The sequence below is a fragment of the Eumetopias jubatus genome, unplaced genomic scaffold (assembly GCF_037043125.1).
Source record: "Eumetopias jubatus isolate StellerSeaLion01/CBP00866 unplaced genomic scaffold, mEumJub1_p1.0 scaffold_7, whole genome shotgun sequence".
NCBI classification, from domain to species: domain Eukaryota; kingdom Metazoa; phylum Chordata; class Mammalia; order Carnivora; family Otariidae; genus Eumetopias; species Eumetopias jubatus.
Genome location: NW_028274813.1, coordinates 120,416,603 through 120,430,812, shown reverse-complemented (window position 1 = coordinate 120,430,812; position 14,210 = coordinate 120,416,603). Strand labels below are relative to the sequence as shown.

Here is a 14,210-nt window from a genome sequence, read left to right as displayed (position 1 = left end):
ACCATGATTCTGTTGTATTCTGACCGTTCGTACGTTTAGTCGCTGGAGGTTTCTGAGAACTTTCTATACAGAATGCACTGTGTTAGGCACAGTCGACGCACAGCTGTGAATAAGATTTGGTCCCTGCTTTTGAAAAGATCACAATCTGGTGGGAAGAAATAGATATTTCATCAAATAAATATATGAACCAGAGCAGAAGGAGCCCAGAGGGGGAGAAGATACCTCTAGGAGTACTGGGGAAGGCTTTACAGGGAAAATTATATTTGATCCAGGATTCAGTGGGTAAGTCAGAGTTTGCCAGAATGGGGGGGGGGGCATTGCAAATACAGTGAACAACATATGCAAACGCTCGGGGTGATGAAAGATCATAGAATGTTCTGGAAACTGTTAGAGGCTCATTACGGCTAGAGCGTAGGGTGAGCAACATGAAGTGACAGGAAATGGAGAAGTGGCCCCAGCTCAGTTCATGAAGAAACACACAGCATTTAGCGGTCAGAATAGTCCGTATGGCTAAGATCTGGAAAGCGGGAGGCGGCAGGGAAGAAAACAGTATACAGACCACTGGTCCAGGTGATCGAGAAGCAGCTTCAGATCGTTAAGAAAAAATTAAAAGAAAAGCAGAACAAGCATCCTTTCCTCTTCCCTGAATAATGACCTCATCCGTCAGGATACACCTGAACAACTCTGGTTCTTGTGCTATTTACCTGCAGGTGTTTATGGCGATCAGTAATGGGGAAACCATATGGCACTCATACAGGTCAGCCCCGATTCGGAACAGCCTGCTCCAAGTCCAGTATAACACAGCCTTAGCACTGTTGCCCCAGTGACTTTTTTGTACAGTCATGGTGAGCTAACAGCTAGAGTCAAGCAGCATTAACTAACGACCCGCTCACTTCCGGTGTGAAAATCCAAACTGAAACATCCATACCTGCTGTTCGTGAGGAAGGATTTGGACACAAAATGAGGGGTTAACATCCTGCCAGCTGATGCTTGCTTGTTTGTCTTTTTGAAAATGTGGTAGAGTAAGCATTGAGTCCATCCAGAAAAGTCTCTTCTCATGCAAAGTGAGGCAGGAAGACTGGCTCTCCAAGCACTGTCCAGCTACCATGTCTCTGAGCTCAAGCGCAGGAGGAAGACTTTTCCACCCTCCAGTCTTATGGGCGGGATCCTTGCCAACCCAGGGTCTAATTTTGCAGTCTTCTTTTCCCTGAGACATGCTGTGGACCCAGAGCAGTGAAGTACGTCACATGAATTCACCCCTTTCTAACTGTTCTACAGGATAATCTTGGCCGGAATGGGAAAAATGCAAATACGGAACCCTACAAAGAAGGAACAAGGAACGTATGGATGCTCTGTAGCTAACCATCTCGGTTCAGACGTGGAGAGTTCTCCTGTGCTCTACGCAGGTAATGCCCGTTGTTGAAACCCCGGAATGCCTGGTTTGGGGTTCCCTAGAGCAGCAGTTCCCAAATGTCAGCGTGAAGCAGCAGGAGCACCCGAGGGTAAGGGGGTGGTCAGAACACAGATTTCTAGACCCCATTCCTGGAGCTTCTGACTCAGTAGGTCTGGGACGGAGTCCAAGAGTTTGCATTTTTAACATGGTCCCAAGTCATACCGATGCTGCTGGCCTGTGGACCAGATCTTGAAAACATCTGCCTTAGAGCTCACCTTCCGAGAACCGGGAATTAATGAGACAGTTTCCCCGGCAGCATGGATAGTATAGGCTTCTCGTTTTTTTAAGTGCCACCCGCCAATGCGAGAGAATAATTATCCTCTAAAGAGGGCTGTCTACCTCCAAAGGCATACCTATCACACTCTTAGGAGGTTGTGACTGTAAATTAGTGCCTTTCTTCCCAGGAGGGAGGTGGTGTCATTTTAACATGAAAATGTGCTTAATTATGAAGGAATGCTTTTAGGTGGTAAGCAACGCTTCCTTGCTTCCTTGTGGCAAGCTCCTGTTCTGGGGTTAAAAACAAACCAAGAGCTCCCTCCTCCAGCTCTTTGCTCTGTGGTTTCTGGGATCTGTGGCTCACGGAGACTAAGAGGAGGGGAGCAATACCAAGGATGAGAATCCAGCATTCGGGACAACTGAGCATTGAGCTTGCTGGCGGGTACCTCATATCTATCTGCACATTGAGAAGGTTGGACCAGGTGATTTTTAAAAGCTCTTGAACCTGTATGGCTTGAGCTCCTCCCCTGGCTGCATTCCCAAGGTAGGGCCTCCAGGCCTTGATTTTCTGTGCGTCGACCCTCCTGTGAGCATCAGCCCCCTCCCAGAAAATGTCAGTCCCAAGGTTCGGGAATTCCTGGGAGGAATGGCAGGCCCCCTTAGGGCTCACGAGTCTCCCCTTAAGCCCATCCAGGACAATCCAGATTCCTGAGAGAGCTGGTACAGCATGTCCTCTAGCCCCTGAATACGTGGATACCAAAGAGTCCACTGAAATGCATTCGTTTTGCATGCACTATGCATAGGTGATAAAACAGCCCTCACCCTCCAGCAGCTCAGGTGCTAATGGTGGAGTAGGGAAGGCCATTATGGAGGTCGTCCTCCATCCTCCGTAGAGGGATGTCCTGTCAGCACCCTTTCCGGGATGTGGCCTTCCTTGACGCTCACGTGCTATTGAGCGACCTCTGGGCAACCAGCACCTCCTTCTGTCTCAGCAGCCACCAGCCCCTGTGGTTTGGTGTCTCCCACCAACCGGAGTTGCTTGAGGGCAAGAATGGCTGTTTTCCAACTTTGTATTCCTGTCGTTCATCTCAGGCACAGAGTATATTTCCTGAGTGAGTTAACGAATGAATCTGTTGAAAGTCTACGTTTCTCAAAATCCAGGGAAATAAAAAGCCCTTGATTAGGTTCTTGATTCTCTGTGACTTTGTTGCTATTATTATTTTTCCATGCAAGTTTTAGGCAGGTTTGTTTCGAGTGTTCCTTCCAGAGAAAGAGTCAGCGGGTCCCAAGCCCCTGGTGTATTGGACCCCGCTTTAGTTCATCCAGGGGATACCCTGCCCTGCCTTCTTGGCTTCTTACGAACTTCTGAATTCCTTCTTTTTCAATTTATCAAAGAGGGATTTATCCTCAATTATGGTTATAAACCAGAACAACCTCATAGCCTATCTATGGTTGTTGCAGCACACCCCATGGGTATCTCTTTGAATGCATTCATCCATCCGTCTGTCCGCCTGTCCATCTGGGCACTAAGCACCCCCCGGGCCGTGTATGTGCCGGTCCTAATGGGGCACCATGAGGGAGACAGAGAGAGCCCGACTCTGCCCCTGCTCTTAGTGAGCTCTACCAAGTTTACCAGATGTGGCATGGTTTACCAGCGCAAAAGCCTGAACCTAACAGAGTTTCCTGCTCCCTTTCAATGAAGAGGCGCCTGCCATCTTGTCTATCGAAAGAAATATCAGCAGACTGGAACACAGCCATCTGTCGGTCGTGGTTGGAGGCGTCGTGGGGGCAGCCCTGCAAGCCGATGTGACAATCCGATGTCCTGTAAAAGGCAAGTCTGGGTGTTTCTGCGGGGGAGGGGGCAGGGAGCATGGGCCAGCCCAGTGTTGCAAGAGATGGCAGCTCTCAGTTTGGCATCTTAGACCTCAGCCTGACTGGCTTAACAATCTTGAGTCTCACTCAAGTGTGAGTGGATCTGTCTCTCAAGGGTGAGACCAACTCAAGGGACCAGGGTGTAAAACAAAATGCCCATGTCTCCATTTCCCGTGAGGACTATGACTGCCTCGCACGCTGGCGTGCTCAGGCGTGACCAGGACACTGTTGCTGTGGGCAGACCTACACAACAAGCCAACTTCTAGTCCTGTGGTTGCCTGGTGAGCAGAGCGTCAGCGAGGGGGTTTGCTGGAAACTGTTGGAGGTGTCCTGCAGCTGGGCAAAGCCTGTGTTAGGCAAAACCAGGTCTGGGGGTGGGAATCTCGAGGTCTCCCAGCCCACACTGTCTCTATCCTGGACTGTCCTAAGCCAAGCATAACCAGTCTGTGCCTCAGTGGCTCGTTCAGCTTTGTTCGCCATGGCAGAGAAGGCTTCTTTCTAACTGACTGCTTTCTTTAATAGAAATAACACTTTCAGTCCGACCTTGCCTTAATGTCAGGCCATTCTTGCTCCGATTCTTCTGCCTTAACCTGGGCCCACGCATCTCTAAACTGAGATCAACATTATAGCCTGCACACATGTCCATTTTATGGGGTCAGGGGTGCTGTGTGATTAACTTTGATCAGTTTCTCAGGGAGCCTTGGGACCTCTTCACAATTAAGATCTATTTTAAGGGGACAGAGCGTATACCCGTGATTTACCGTGCATTGATTCACTTCCGGGACGTCTGAGTCTCCCTGGTTTCCAGCTAATGGGGCCCCTGTAAGTTGCAGCCACTTGGATGGATCTTACCTTGGCCGTGGCCTGGGTGAGCAGGGTGACCCGGGGAGCCCTCACGCTGCTCTCAGTGACACAGTGACCGCACACGTAGCGAAGAGAGCCCAGGACACCTCCATCCACCTTCCAAGCACTCACTCCCTGTAATGGTCCGTTTCTTGCCATGTTTCCAGAGCTGCACCTTTGGCTCCACGAGCAGTGGAAATTTGCTAACCCCCAAGGTATTATTTTTCACCCCTTGGAAGTCCCTGCAGTGTTTGGCCTTCACAGACTTGCAAAATCCCTCCAGCCTCCCAACTGACTCCACCCACAAGTATGTGAGTTTTCTGGCAAAGCGCTACCTACCATTACAGAACGGGGCCCACATTCCCGGGCCACGCCGAGGAGAAAAGCAGAACGGAACTTTGCAGCTGCCAAGCCACAAAGGGTTAGGGTTTCTAGAGCCCTACACCTGCAGAGGATTCTGCAAAATAGATCTGACTTCTATGAAGAGAAACCCCAACTTTTAACATTATTTCTACATTTCTTACTTCCACAAGAGTTTAAAATCAGGCATTCTGGGGGGTGGGGGGATGAGCCCTTGAAAGGATTGTAGTGTATTATTTGCCGTCATAAGTCAGCGGCTGGATTCGGTGGCAACTGCTTTTGTGAGGGAAGCCTCCAGCAAAGACCATTAAACGCGTCTGGGTTTTATTCTGTGCGCCAGGCCCCGTGAGCACGCGGGCCATCTCTGACCTCCCTCTGACTCTGGCAGCCCCTTGTGCCCACCCCCCCCCACCGCTGCTCCCTGGGGGCCTGAAGGGAGCTCGGTGTTGGGGGCCCTCTGCCTCCTTGCTCCCTCCTTCCTCCTGCCAGACGCGGCCCCATTGGCTGTTTGCTTACCTGGCGGCCGTCCCCTGTGGACTAGCTCCCCAGGGACTCAGCAGGACCCTTTCTTCTCAAAATAAACCCGTCTCATTTTGAGTTTATGTGCCATTTTAAATAAACCTGGACTGTGTTTTCTTATGGGCAAAGGCCATACGAATGTAGCTTTTTCTGGAGATCTGTCTTCTTAAAGACAGATGGGGAAGTTGGGGAAGGGTCAAAAAATGGGTCTCAGAGACGGTTCTGTCACTAGCTCGTATGGGACCTTCCTGCCCTCGTCTCGGCAGTGGGAAATGTACCACTAACGTTAGTGAAAGGAGGGACTTTGGGTTTCATCTAATCCAGCCCTTCACTTATAGACGAAGGTGGTAGAGACTCGAACGAGCGTCATAAAATTATATTTTCATATTGCACATGGAGATTATTTCTGTGAATTGGCGGCATGTATAAATTTGTCTTTTATTTTTCAGTTGCCCTTAAAATATTTTCCAGTAACTATAATGAGCTCATCTATTCATACCTTTTAGACAGATTCATAGTTTTTTGGTATGGCCAAATATGTTTTATTTAATTCGTGTGGGTATCAAAAGTGATTGTCTCTGGTCTCTCTTAGGTGATATTTCTCATAACTGTATTACATAATAGAACCTGCAAATCTGTATGTTTAAAAGTTAGAAGTTTTCAGCTGCAAGAATTTTTTGCTTTGCTCTTTAAAAAAAATTTTTCTTTCTTTTAAAAATGCGGGAAGAAGAGTTTAAGCTGCATCCTCTCTGCCACCTTCTGGTAAGAAGGGAAAGCTCATCTGAGAGAAATGACTGATAAATCTTAATAGTGGGTTGTTTTTTTTTTTAGTGTTAATGCTTAGTAAGAACATCATTTATTTTATAATTTTCTTTTTTTTTAAAGATTTTATTTGTCAGAGAGACAGAGAGAGCACAAGCAGGGGGAGCAGTAGGCAGAGGGAGAAGCAGACTCCCCGCTGAGCAAGGAGCCTGATGCGGGACTCGATCCCAGGACTCTGGGATCATGACCTGAGCCAAAGGCAGATGCTTAACCTACTGAGCCACCCAGGCACCCCATATGTCTTTAAAAAATTTTATTTATTTGAGAGAGAGAGCATGAATGCTAGCAGGAAGAGGGGCAGAGGGAGAAGGAGAGAGAGAATCTTAAGCAGGCTCCACACTCATCATGGAGCCTGATGTGGGGCTCGATCTCATGACCCTGAGACCATGACCTGAGTCGAAATCAAGTTTGACACTTAACTGACTGAGCCACCCAGGTGCCCCAAGCAGTAATTTCTTAGCTGGGGCATAAGCACAAAAAAGAACAAGTGGATGAATGGGCTTCTTCAAACTGAAAAACTTTTGTTCTGCAAAGGACACTGTCAGGGAAGTATAAGGAAAACCCACAGAATGAGTGAAAATTTCCGGCAAATCATACATTTGGGAAGAGTGTCCAAAATATAAAAGGAACTCTTAGAACTCAGCAATAAAAAGACAACCTCATTTAAAACAGACAAATGATCTGAGTGGAATCTCTCTAAAAAATGTACAAATGACCAATATGCCCATAAAAAGATGCTCAACATCCTTAGTCATCAGGGAAATGTAAGTCAGAACCCCAGTGAGATGCCACTTTCTTTTCTTTTTTTAAATTTTATTAAAATCAGTTGGCTAACGTATAGTGTATTATTAGTTTCAAAGGTAGAGTTTAGCGATTCAGCAGTTGTACACAATGTCCAGTAATGAGATGCCACTTTCTACACTGTGACACCTGTAATCAGAAAGACAGGTAATAGAAGTGTGGAGAAAGTAGAGAAGACAGAACCCTCTTGCCATGCGGGTAGGAATCTAAGATTGTGCAGTTGCTTTGGAAAACAGTCTGACGGTTCCCCCAAAAGTGAAAGCCAGCAATTCCACTTCTAGGTGTATATGCCCCAGACAAATGAGAACACACATCCCCACAAAAACGTGTGCAGAGAGGCCCATGGCAAAGAGTAGGAATGACTTCCGAGCCCATCACTGATGAGTGGATAAACAAAATGTAGCATATCCGTGCAATGGAATTTTCTTTGGCCATAAAAAGGAATGAAGAACTGATCCATGCTAAAACACGGATGGATCTTGAAAAATTACAGTTAGTGAAAGAAGCCAGACACAACAGATCACATATTGTGTAATTAAATTTCCATGAAATGTCTAGGACAGACAAATCCGCAGAGACAGATAAGAGGCTGCCGGTGACTAAGAGCCTGGAAAACGGGCGGGATGACTAACGGGCATACATGTCTTTGGGGGGGATGAGAACGTTATGAATTACAGAGTAGGGATGGTTGCACGGCTTTATGAGTGGGCTAAAGAAATCAGCTCCCTGCTCGGCGGGAAGCCTGCTTCTCCCTCTCCCACTCCCCCTGCTTGTGTTCCCTCTCTCGCTGTGTCTCTCTCTATCAAATAGATAAATAAAATCTTTAAAAAAAAAAAAAGAAAAGAAATCACCGAATTGTACCCTTGGAAGGGTGAATTGTACAGTACATAAATTGTATCTCATTAAAATCGCAATCTGCAATCCGAATACCCACAAGAGGATAATGCTACAAGGTTTTAAAACCTACAAGGCAGTCATCGATACTATTTATCAGTGTATAAGTCGATGGCAAAAATACGCAGATATTCACGGGAAGGATGGACCCCGGTGGCAGGATGGTTGGTACTCCCAGACTCCCGGGAGAAAAGGAGAAGTGTGGGGAAGGAATGTTAGCCTAGCTGTGATACTTTAGTGCTTAACCAAGAACTAAAGCAAATAGAGTCCAGTGTGAATGGGCACTAATTTTGCGTGGTAGACCTGTGGTTACCTGTTATACTGCCTTTTTTTTTTTTCCAGTTCCCCTCCCAGCCCTTGCCTCGGCCTCGCTGTGAGACATTGGGCCTGTCACAGATTCACCTTCGCCCAGGGTTTTTGTTCCAGAGTAAGGGATTAGAGGCTGATGACCAGCCCTAAAATTCTATGCTGGCCACCTGGTCTCTTGTAGGAGTCTGGGACAAATGGAAGTAAAAGTAGGAAAAATGCTTGAGCTAAGATATCTGCCCAGTCTGGGTTAGAACTGAGTGCCAACAAGTGTTTTCACCCAATATCAGGGAGACTGAGAGGGAACCCAGAAAGAAAATCTCTCTCTAGATAGCCAAAGGGGAAATGGACGGGGGGACAGTTGACATGGTTGAAGGGGGTGAATAGGTGCAAAGTTCCAGTTATAAAGTAAAGAAGTCGTGGGGATGAGAAGTACAGCACAGGATATATGGTCAATAATATAATGCGTTTATTGTAGTGAGCATTTCATAATGTGTATAATTGTTGAATCCTTATGATATACACCTGAAACTAACTTAATATTATATATCAACCCTACTTCAATGAAAAAAAAATGTTTAATGGAAAAAAAAAAAAGGTAGATATGATGTCCCTATCAAGGAGTTACTTGGAGCTGGAACACCAGCCCATGAAAAACCCATTTACCTATATTATGACTCAGACACTAGAGTTATGATGAAAAGGAAGGAACCAAAGAATGTAAGAATCTGTGATGTGGTGAAACTGGAATTTGATGATTTGAAAAACGTCTTTCCTTGATTTAAAAGCTGATGTTTAAGGAAACACGAGTTAACTGGAGGGCAGTAAATCCAGAGGGTGATTTGAAGCAACTTGGATGGCCTTGGATGGAAACCATCCAGGTGTTGGTCTTGGGAGTTGCATACTGAGCGACCTTTGAAATCCATGCGTCCCACCGTTATGTTTTGAAAACAAGACCCAGAGAGGGGAGACCTGACCAAAGTGACGAACCCAGTCCATGAAGGGCTGGAGCCAGCACTCCTTCTGCTCTGAAGGCCTCGCCTTTTTTTTTCTGTTTTCTTGTCTCATTATAAAAAGTAACCCATCTCATTGTAAAATCATTAGAAAGCATAGCAAAGTATTAAGAAGCAAAGAAAGTCCCAAAATATCACCAAGACACAACCAGCGTTTCTACTTTTTCACATTCCTGTAACCTTTTCTCATTAAGTCAAAGAATTTTCTCATGGTGCTAAAAAAAAAAATCATAAATATCATTTAATTGCCGTACAAATTCTATGAATGTAGCACGACTAAGCCATTCTCTTATTTAGGGAAACTTAAGCTGCTTATTCTCTTTACAGTTACGTCTAGCGGTGTAAGGAACATTTTTGTGCATATAACTTCTTTGTGTTGTTGAGATTAGTTTTTTAAAACAGATTAACAGGATTGGAGTGACTGGGCCACAGGTCACTCAATATTTTTATAACATAAGGCATTACAATTTCTAGAACTCAAAATGCATATCACAAATTACCTTCTAGAAAGTGAAACTTGCCAGTGGTGTGGGTTTAAGCCCTCCATCCCTCTCACTGTTATGCTGCCCAGCGATAGGAAAGGATAGGGAAACAAGTAGGTAGAAGTTACAGGATTAACCCCCCACCAAGTATGGACAAGCAGGTGGCAGGAAGCCAGTGTGCCCAGGGGGCGGTGGGGTGCTTGGTGCTCTGCAACATGCGTAGAGGGAAGGAAAGCCTTTCATGTCTAAAAGATTGTTGTCAGAACGTATGACATAAATTTAAAAGTATTTTCTTAATCATGGGATTTTTTTTTTTTTTAGGATTAAAATGCTGTGGAGTATACCTAAAGTTTTGTTGATGGCTAATGGAATTACTGGCTCCTTTTTTTTTTTTTTTTAACTGGGTTTAATAATTTCCCTTATAGGGGAGGATTTTAAGAACATTTTTGTGGTGCAGCAAAATTTTGTGGTTAAATTCCTATACATAGCTCATCTCTCTGACAATTATTTTCCCCCATCAACCATCAGTTTATATGTAGTGTGGAGTTCGATGGTAGTGATGTAACATCTTTAAATCACAAATTTCTTTGATCCTCTCCAAAAAAAAAAAAAAAAGAACCATTGCTCCAGAAAAATACATTTACCCACAAAATTTTGCATATAATTTTCAGAATACTTAAAAAGAAAACCTGGGGATCATCTGCTTGTTCCTATTTTGTGAACTAAGTATTTTGTTGCTTTGGACCATATTAAAACTAATTTATCTTCCTCAACCTGCGCTTTTTGAAATGTATTCCCTCTTCTATATTATGCTTACCTCTTGCTTAAACCATATACAATCTTTAAACTTGCTAAAATTCTTTTTAAATATATTTAAAACCTTTTCTCCTGCTCAAGAAGGCTACCCATCCCTTGTTTTTCCTACTTCTGCCTGTGATACAGAAATCTTCCCAGCATCCTCCTCTCTTAATGCCATATTCAACCAAACAATCAATCATGGGTGATTGAAAATTCCATGCATTTTTCCATCCGTTCAGCAAGCATTCACTAAGCATCTGCTAAACCCAATCTACTTCTTTAGTACAGAGATGAATAAGACCTGGTAATTTGCAGCTTTACAGACAAGGAAACTATGATATAACAGATGCAGAAATCTAAGTGTTTATGAAGTGCATCAGATACCTACGAGAGAATAGTTAAGGCTTCTGAAGGATTAGAGGTTTACAGGACAGACGATGTTACAACTAGGCCACTTGGAACAAAAAGGAAGCCATTTGAAGCAGAAGAAACAGCATAATATGCAAAAGCACAGAAATGCAAAAGCTCCTGGCTTATTTGCAAAACCACAGTCAGATCCGTGTGACTTAAAACAGAGTGTGTGAAGGAGAGTGGGAAGGGGGGCTTTGGAAGTATAAGTTGGGACCAGATTGTGAAGGGCATTTAATGTCAGGCTAAAACCCTTGGACTTCATTTCATTGGCATTGGGAAGGCAAGAAAAATTTTAAGCAGGGTAGTGGTGTGAGCCGATCTGTGTTTTAGAAAGAGCATTCTGCCTACAGGGTGGATGAAATATTAGAGGGGAAAGAAACTACAGAGAGCCATAAATTGAAATCAGTGGAATTGTATTACAGTCATTGATTGGATTGTTGGACCAGTTACTCAAGATGTTAAATGCTTCTGTTCTGTCCAAGAGGGAGAGAAGGCCTATCTGGCATTTAGCAACCGATGTGTCGTTAATTGAAGATCTGGGACATAGGTGTCCCCAGGTCAGCCCAGAGTGTTGGCAGATAACAATTGAGTCGAACACGGGGAGACACATGGAAAGACACCAGAGGGACAGAATCTGGTATCGAGACAGAGGAATGGGAACCCCAGAGTGCTAACCAGAGAGCAGGGTGTCAAAATAGAGGCCTGATGGGGGAAGTAGGAAGTACCACAGCTTGGGGACAAGGGTCAGAGGCTTAGGTATAGGCAACAAGCAGGCCCCACCGTCGCCTGCAGAAGTGCCCCATGGTGTGAGATGGAGGGTCCAGGGAGAGTACATGAGGAGGCCGGCCAGGGTTAGGTCAGGGGTCTGCCTGAGCGAGCTGGGTCAGCGCCCGGGCTGACGGAGGTCCCACCCAGACACGGGCTCTCGCTGTTACTGCAGCGACGGGGAGGGACGTGGCAAATCGTGGGCTGTCTGGTAATGACTCCCCACTCCCTCACCTAAACCTTGATAGGCTTGCCCCAGACCTCGTTGTGTTCAGATTTGGATTACTGAGTTAGGGGATTAAAAAGACTCATTTGTAAAACCGTTTTCTGTTCTTTGACGACCTGCTGAAGCTCTATTCCCAGCGCTCCTTGAGCGCTGATTTTGTCCTCTTTAATCTACGTCAGTTTCCCATGTGGAGAAAACATGAGTCTCCGCACAATCAGGAAGGAGCGAGAAATGTTAGAATAAGGTAGCTGAATATGTAAGATGAAAAACAGAAAGGGCTATTCTAGAACCTATCAAATTTCATACTTCTTGTGAAAAGCCTCACGCTTGGGTGTGTATGTCTGCAGATACTGAGTCATGCCGCGTCTTCAAGCCTCCAGACCACAGCTGTTGTGGTTTGGTCCTGTTATCAACAACACTGTTTTCATCCTCAAGTGTCTACACCCCACTTCTGTCTTCAGCCCCAGCACTGTGTCTCTGCGTCCCCCAGACCTCACAGACCTCCAGCCTCACGTTAATCTTCACTCTTTCACATGATGAAGACAGGCTGACCCATAAGGCCTCTTATCACGTGACCCCACCTCCTGGGCCCAACTCCTTCCCGGTCCACAAACAACCTTTCTTCTGTCTACCATCGGTAGACCAGCAGATCAGCCAGTGGTTTTCAAACTGTAGATTCCATGGAGCCTGTCAAGGACACCAATCTTACCTTTCTCTCTTACCTACCCTCTCCCCCAACATACAGTTCAACTAGAAGACCTCCATGTTTTATAGTGTTGTAAATTGGACTTTCTCCTAAATTGGTTCTACTACTAACAGTGTTTGAGAGTCACCGATTGGAACACTGGAGTAGTGCCTATGATCCGTTGGCAAGTTTCTGGTCCCAAAATAACATATAACCTTGCTACAATTACATCTTATTTCAGATTTAAAATAGCTTTCACCTCCTGGCTTTTTTTCATTACCACATTTCTGACGTGAAGACCCATTAAAGCCACCTAAATTTTAAGGTCAATAAAATGGCCCTGACTTGGTCCTGTTGGAGCCTGTTGATCTGTGTACGACAGACCTGAGGTGATCCAGGAGGCAGGAACTGGGTTGGTTCATCCTCTTTGCTTTCAGACTTCAAGTATTCTCTTGAAGCCCAGGTTTCTAAAGAAATAAGTTGCTTCAATTCCATGAGCCCCTGTGTGGTGGCTCTAGGCTGGCCCCGTGTTCTCCTGGTTCCTCAGAAGACTGTGGGAGCATGCGCCAGAGTGGCTAGGGCTGAGTTTTCCAGACCTGTATGAGATTTGCCAGTAAACAGTTGGGAGGCTTTTCTTAAAAGCCAGCAGGAGCCAACATCCAACCTACTTACCCCACCTACTTATGCACTAAGAAAGGCTCTCCCTTGCTCTCTGTCCCCCAGGAGTCTCAGCTTCTCACTGTGCATGCTGTGAGACCCGCAGACAGTGACAGAGGGCACAGGTTAGCTGTGGGGGCTGGAGGAATACCTATTGTATAAAACACATGGAATTAGTGAAAGCCCTCCAGCGACCCATCCATCTGCTCTCACTCCTTTGCCCCAACTGTGCCTTCCTAGAGTAGGGCCCATGGGGCCCGCACAGGGTGCCGACTGAGAGAGAGAAAATCTTGTTGGAATTCAGCTCCCAGAAATAAAAAAGCATGAGGGCTTCTTGGTATAGTCTACACAAAGCATTCAGGACCCGGTGACGGAAAAAAAATACTTCTTGTGGGGAAAATACCATGGGACCTGAATAGAATTTCAGTATCTGCATTAACATCCGGGCTTAGGTGCCTCTCTCTTTTTTGTGTGTTTTTTTTTTTTTAATCTTTTCATTGATTTCATTTATCTTTACATTTGTTCACCCTGGTTATGTATTTGATAATGCAACAGCCATGTATTCATTTTCATGACTGACACATGGTATACTAAAGTCATTTTATTATGGACAGGCCTGGATATTACCTCCCACCCCACCCACCCTACCCCAGAGAATCTGACTTAATTTATCTGTAGTATGGCCTGAGAATGTTGTTGTGTTTTTTAAGTCCCCAAGGCAATTCTGATGTGTATCCAAAGTTAAGAACCAATGCATTAGCCAGTAAGTGTGGCCAAAGAGTCTCCTGGGACCTATCGCAAATGTTATTTCAAAATGAGAGACATCCTCAGGAAACAGTGGGTAACAAGGAGTAAAGGGCAAGGTGGCTACGTGGCAGGGCCTGCATCCACGCTCTGGGCTCATTCTGAAGGTGGAGTCAGGCCTGTCAACAGCTGAGCCCTCAGTGTCCAAAGGTCCACAGAGAAGGAATCAGCTTCAGCATCAGACAGGGTCAGGGAAGAGAGGGCCTACAATGGATCTTTAAGAATGAGCAGAAACTGGGGCCCCTGGGTGGCTCAGTCGGTGAAGTGTCTGCCTTCAGCTCAG

At 45.6% G+C, this 14,210-nt stretch overlaps 1 protein-coding gene across 2 annotated transcripts in view; it reads left to right on the top strand.

Moving 5' to 3' along the window:
* The window catches only part of ADAMTSL3 (ADAMTS like 3), a 355,931-nt gene that overhangs the window by 299,140 nt on the left and 42,581 nt on the right, over positions 1-14,210 (top strand). For both annotated transcript variants that reach the window (XM_088025151.1, XM_088025150.1), the window contains exons 21-22: positions 1,279-1,406; positions 3,372-3,500. In XM_088025151.1, coding sequence (XP_087881277.1) covers positions 1,279-1,406; positions 3,372-3,500 — 257 coding nt within the window. The remainder of the gene's footprint in view (positions 1-1,278; positions 1,407-3,371; positions 3,501-14,210) is intronic.